General features: G+C 62.3%; 1 protein-coding gene across 1 annotated transcript in view; it reads left to right on the top strand.

Annotated features, from left to right (window-relative positions):
• The window catches only part of SSC5D (scavenger receptor cysteine rich family member with 5 domains), a gene marked incomplete at its 5' end in the record, with an annotated part of 31608 nt that overhangs the window by 12145 nt on the left and 13416 nt on the right, over positions 1 to 6047 (top strand). The window contains 3 exons of the mRNA XM_006150388.2: positions 684 to 1169; positions 1256 to 1570; positions 1729 to 1896. Coding sequence (XP_006150450.2) covers positions 684 to 1169; positions 1256 to 1570; positions 1729 to 1896 — 969 coding nt within the window. The remainder of the gene's footprint in view (positions 1 to 683; positions 1170 to 1255; positions 1571 to 1728; positions 1897 to 6047) is intronic.

Consider the following 6047-nt stretch of genomic DNA (forward strand, 5'->3'; position numbering starts at 1 on the left):
GTCCGTTTAGACGTTGCTGGCCGTGTAGCCGTGGCTGGCCACGTAGAGTGCGTGGCTGGCCGTGTAGACGTGGCCTGCGTGGCGTCTGACCAGTGCTAGTTAGACTACCCTGGCGTGGCCTAATCGCCCGGGCAAACAGACCCCCTCATGAGGAAGGCATTCCCAAGGCTTAGAAATCCTTGCCCAGGACCCCGCGAGGCAGAGGCAAACCTTTCTTTGGGCAACGTTAACCCTTTCCTGCACGCACCTGCTGCTGAGAAATAGTCAGGTGAGTAGTGGAGCCTCAGAGGGTGAAGTCGCCGAGCCTGCTGAGGCTATGGCTTTTCTTCCCCTTCCCAGGGCCTCGGGGAGTGGCTCTGGGGCTCCTGAGAAGTGACAGGGTAGAGACACCATCAGCAGGTACAGGCACAGGTACGGGAAGCGGCCGATGAAGCTGGGAGAGAGGAGGGGTGGGGTGTGAGAGGGAGAAGGGGCAGCCGCATCGAGCTCTGAGGTGGGACCGCGTGGGCGGGACACAGCACCCCAGGGTCTGACTCAGTGCACAACTCACGGGGGGGCTCGGTAAATTTTTCTGACCGAATGAATGGACGAACGGATGGGAACTGTGATTGGCTGGTGAGAAGAGGAGCCGGGACAGACGGCCTTGGCGTCAGTCTCCCTCTCTCCTCCCTGCCCCCGCCCAGGGCCCCCCGGTCTGGACTCCATCTCAGACCCCTTCAGTTGGAGCTGGATCCCTGGGCTGGGTGGAGACCCGGACGCCAGGCTCCCAGGAGAGATGGCCACCAAGCCCTCTGCCAGTCTGACCTCCAGGGTTCCAGAGAGAACCACCAAGGCCCCAGGGAAAATGCCCAAGAGTACTAAGAAGTGGGTGACAAAAAATGCAAGGAGACCAACCACCCACCCCCCCGTGACGCCGGCGGCTAAACGCCCCGGGGGCCTGGGCACCCAGAGCCCCGCAGGGCTGACCTCACGGACCACCACAGCCACCACCGCTGGGGCTGCACGGACAGCGACCTCTGCGTCTACCACGAGGCTGACCACTGCCGCGCTAACCACTCGAGCCCCCCGGGAACTGGCCTCTGAGCACACCCCTCAGGCCTCCCTGGAGCCTCCCAAGACCCCAGCAGAAGGCTCCCCCGCCCCCACTGCTGGCGCCACCGCGGAGCCGGGTGAGTGGCGAGCACACGGAGCGTGGGGCGTGTGGGCAGGAGCGAGGGGAGAGGCCCCTGCTCCTGACCCGGTCCTTCCACCACAGGCCCCTTCCGGGTTCGTCTGGCTGACGGGCCCAACCGCTGTGCTGGCCGGCTGGAAGTGTGGCACGCTGGACGCTGGGGGACGGTGTGCGACGACAACTGGGACCTGCGGGATGCCACCGTGGCCTGCTGGGAGCTGGGCTGCGGAAAGGTCCGGCCCCGAGTGGGCAAAACGCACTACGGCCCTGGAACCGGGCCCATCTGGCTGGACGACGTGGGCTGCAAGGGCGGCGAGGCCTCGCTCAGCGACTGTCCTGCGGGGCCGTGGGGGGAGCACAACTGTGACCACGAGGAGGACGTGGGACTCACCTGCACGGGTACCGGGGACAGCGAGGGCGGGCGCCCGCATCAGGGTGGGCCGACACCTTGGCGTCAGTGGGTTCGGGTCGGGTCGAGGAGTCCCAGGGTTGCCCCGGGAGACCCCCAGGAGGAGGGGCGGCCGGGACCCCTGAGCCTCGCCCTGATTTCTCTCAAGGCTACACAGATGACGACGACTACCCGCCCTGGACCTGGGACCCTACCTCAGGAGAGGACCTGGCCAAGGGGACCCCCACAGCAGGGGCACCTGGACACACCCGCCACCAGGGCACCACTGGGCGCCCAGCCGCCCCGTCCCCAGCGCCGCGGCGCCTCCCAGACACAGGTGAGGGACGTGACCACGAAGGGGGGTGCAGGGGCCCCCGCTGGCCTCCAGCGGGCTTGGCAGAACCCCGGCCCCTAGATGAGCCGGCCTGGTCTCAGAGACCCTGGCGGGGTTCCGTGCTCCGGACACCACGCAGGCACCGCTCCTCGGGCTCCATGGCACCAGCCTCCGCCAGCGCCCGGGAGGAGGCTCGGCAGGTCCTTGAGACGGAGCCAGGCCCAGCACGGCCGAGCCCACGGTCCTCCTGTGAGCCAGCAGGGGCCTCCGGGGACCCCACAGCACGTGAGCCAGCCCGATCCAGAGCCTCAGTGGACAGCCCCAGGCCACCTGCCCACAAGCCGTGGTCCCCAGCCCCACCGCCAGCGAGACCCGACCTGTTCTTGCAGCTCAGTGGCCCGGGCCAGGCCGGGGCTTGGCAGGTGTGGACACCCGGCAGGGTTCTCCCTCTAGCTGGGGGTCACTTCCGGCAGCACAGCTGTCGCCCTGCACTCCGGCCTGTGTGGTCGGTGTCCTCCCGCGGCTCTCCTGCCCGTTCTCTGCTGTGGCACCGGCTGGTCTCCCGGACCCCTCCTGACTCATCTCTGCTCTCGCTCACACCCCTTCTCTCCTTCCTCTCATCGGGTGACCCGCACCGTCTCTGTTTTTAAGTTTGTTTATTGTGTGTGAGAAAAATGTACCCATTCATTGAGAGACAGAGAAATTCAAGCCTGAGGGTCTCCGCCCCTGCCCAGCCTCCCTGCCCCTGGCACTGCAGGTTACCTGGCAACCCAGCCCGTCACCGCGTGCTGCGCCACCGCCTCGCCACCCCGCCTGGCCGGCACCCTCTCTCCCAGCCCGCTTCCTGCCTGGCGCGCTCAACCGCTCAGCCGCCTGGTCTCCGTCTCAGCCTCCTGGTCTCCGTCTCTCGGGCTGGCGTTCAGTTTCCCTTTCTGAGTCTCCCCGTTCCTTTCCTGACCCACTTCACACTCGCGTCATCTCTGTTTTGCACTCACTCTCCCCTCCTCGAGGGTCCATCTGTCTACTGTCTCTGTCTTTTCTAAAGCTCTCTCTGCAAAGTTTATTTATTTATTTATTTGTTTATTTATTTTTGGAGAGGTTTTTGCTCTGGGGCGCATATGCTCGCCAGACAGAGAGACAGAGAGACAGAAAGTGAGAAATCACCCCCCAGGGGGGATGGTCACGCCGCAATCCCCTCTCCTCCATTCTCCTCTCGGGATCTTGGGCACGCACGCACACGCGCCCGGAGTGAGTTTTAAGCCACCGGGTCCGGGACGCGAACCGCGGTCGACTACGTGGGAGTCCAGCGACATAGCCATTACGCTAACTGCTGGTCCCTGTTTATTTATTTCTTGAGAAAAAGAGAGGCAGCACCCCGAACAGGGTCGCGACACCGTGATCTGCGCGCAGCCTCAGTCAGCCCCAGACCACGGGCTCATGCGTGTCCAGCACACTCAGAGGCCTCTGGACTGGAACCCGGGACCCTCACGCAGAGGCTGTGCGGTCTGGCCCCTCTGCTGTCTTACCAGCCCTGCCTGCAGCTGCCCTTGCCCTCCCGCGCCTGCCCCCAGCCACTCCGCTGTCTCCCCACCATTGCGCCCCGCTCATGGTCTGCCTCTCCCCGTCTCTCTCCCCGTCTCTCTCTTCCTTCTCTCTCTCCCTCCATCTCCCCCTCCCCATCTCTCTCTTCCTTCTCTCTCTCTCTCCCTCCATCTCCCAGTCTCTCTCCATCTCCCCGTCTCTCTCTCCCTCCATCTCCCCTTCTGTCTCTCTCTCTCCATCTCCCCGTCTCTCTCTCTCCATCTCCCCTTCCCCGTCTCTCTCTCTCCTCCCTGCAGCTTCCCCGTTTCCCTCTGGCAGCTTCCCCCCTCCAGGGCCCGTTTGGTCTCATGTCCCTCCGTCCTCTCCCTCCCCGTCCCCGCCACTCCCCACCCCAGGCGGCCTTCTGCCTCGCTCCTCGTGACGTCACGGCCCACTGCGCCTCCTGATTGGCCACTGGTCCATCTCCATAGTATAAACGCTGGGAGAAGCGCGCGCGGCCCCAGGAACCGGCCTTGCCGGGGGCTGAGGGACTTGGAGGATGGGCTCTGAAGGTGCCCTGAGCGGAGGGCCGGGCTCAAGTTGGGAGTTAGGGCTCATCGCCCGGCTTCCAGAACCAGAGACTGGAGCGCCCCGTGCGAGTGAGGCCTGGGCTCCAGAGCCCCTGCTCTTTGCCACCCCACGCTGCCTGTATCCCATGGCGCCCCCTCGTGGTGCAGACGGTCAATGCTGGGTCCTGCAGGTACCGGGCGGCTCGGAGCGCCTTGGAGGACGCCTGCCTGTGCGGGGAAGGGCAGTACCTGAGCACAGTGCAGAACGACACGCACAACCTCGGTAACAGCGATGTTAGGAAGACTGGGCGGCGGGAGACGGGCCAGGCATGAGCTCACACACTCGTAACCTTGACGAAGGGACTCGCCTGCGTCTGCGTTTCTTCATCTGGAAGAAAACGGGGCTCCAGGTTGTTGGAAAGACGCCGAAGGGCTCACGTACCGTGTGCCAGGGGTGTACGACAGGACAGCTGGGTGGCAGGCCTGTCGCTCCACCTGTGTTTCAGATGGGGAAAGATGAGGCTCAGAAAAGCTGCCGTTTAGGAGCCATGATTGCGAGGTTTTAAACGATTTCACACATCTTTTGCTAGTCGGAGTGGGAACGGTGTATGCTGAAACAGAAGCTTGGGTTCCGCGTGCAGTGCCTCGGCAGCTTCCCATCAGGGCTCCACCAGGATTCAAACTAGCTAAGTGACCTCCCTTCCCAGTCCAATGAGCAAAATGTGTGTGAAGTCGTTTAAAACTGCAAAACGCTGGTTGTCAGGGTTATTTGCCTAAAAAGAACAGCCTCAGGATCTCGGGCAGGAGCGATGATTTATTGTAGAGGAATCAAGGAAGGCCTCACAGAGACGACGGTATCATTTCCTGCCTGGAGGAAGGGAATTCTCCGGAATTTCCATTGCCAGAAACTCGCAGGGGCGCTGTGGCTTTCTTGCACGCTGAGCTGAAGAGGCGCTACTGCTTTCTGCTGCTGCCATGGGACCTGCCACCAACCGGCTCCCTGCAGCACAAGCAGCAGGTCAGCTGCACACGTGGCTGGTCCTTTCTGAAAGCTGGAAGGAGAATCCTCAGGGTAAATTTAGACAGCACGTCCAGGACTTCAGATTTCTACTTTCCAGTTCATCAGGGCAACATTTCTTGAGGCTTCTGGATGATGGAATTTAGAGACAGATGAATTCCTGCATTAGCACCTACCGTGTGGCAGGCATGTGCACTACCCACTGGGAACACAGCATCAAGGAATGAGGGGTGGGGCTGAGGGTTGCGAGTTTAAAATAGGATGGCCAAGAGACTTTATTGAAAAGGCGCCACTTAGGACCAGCAGTTGGCGTAATGGCTATGTTGCTGGGCTCCCATGTAGTCAACCGCGGTTCGAGCCACCCAACCTTGGTGGCTTAAACTCATGCCAGGTGTGTGTATGTACGTGCCCAAGATCCTGAGAGGAAAATGGAGGAGAAGGGATTGTGGCATGGCCATCCACCTTGGGGGGTGATTTCTCTCTTTCTGTCTCTCTCTGTCTCTCTCTTTCTGGAGAGCACACGCGCCCTATAGCGAAAACCTATAAAAAAAAAAGGCACCACTTAAGCGAAGGTCTCAAGGAAGAGAGGGAGAAAGACATATGAATGTGTCATTGGAGAGCTCTGCACAGGGAACAGCATATGCAAAGGCCCCGAGGTAAGCCCATGCTCAGCTGGTTAGAGAAAGCCACGAGGTCAGTGAGCCTGGCCTGGAGCAGTTATGGGCTGTGGCAGGGACTGGGCTGTGGGGCATGGGAGCACGCAGGCAGACGGCGAGGTCCGCGACAGGTGACAGGAGCCTCCACGGGGCTGCAGCGGAGCCTGGGAGAGACGTGGCTGCATTCAAGCTGTATATCGGGAGTCCAGCTGATGGGGTCAGGTGGTGGGCTGGCTGGGGGCCCACCGGCAGCCGTGGGTTAGAAGTTGGGGAGCCCGAGTGGGAACGTCAGGAGATGTTTGCTGTGCAACGCTGGAGCTCGGGGAGTGCCGGGCTGAGGCTGGAACTGGCGGCTGTGGGCATGGTGAGGCCAGGCGGGAGGACAGCTTT

The sequence above is a fragment of the Tupaia chinensis genome, unplaced genomic scaffold (genome assembly GCF_000334495.1).
Source record: "Tupaia chinensis unplaced genomic scaffold, TupChi_1.0 Scaffold000286_1, whole genome shotgun sequence".
NCBI lineage: Eukaryota > Metazoa > Chordata > Mammalia > Scandentia > Tupaiidae > Tupaia > Tupaia belangeri.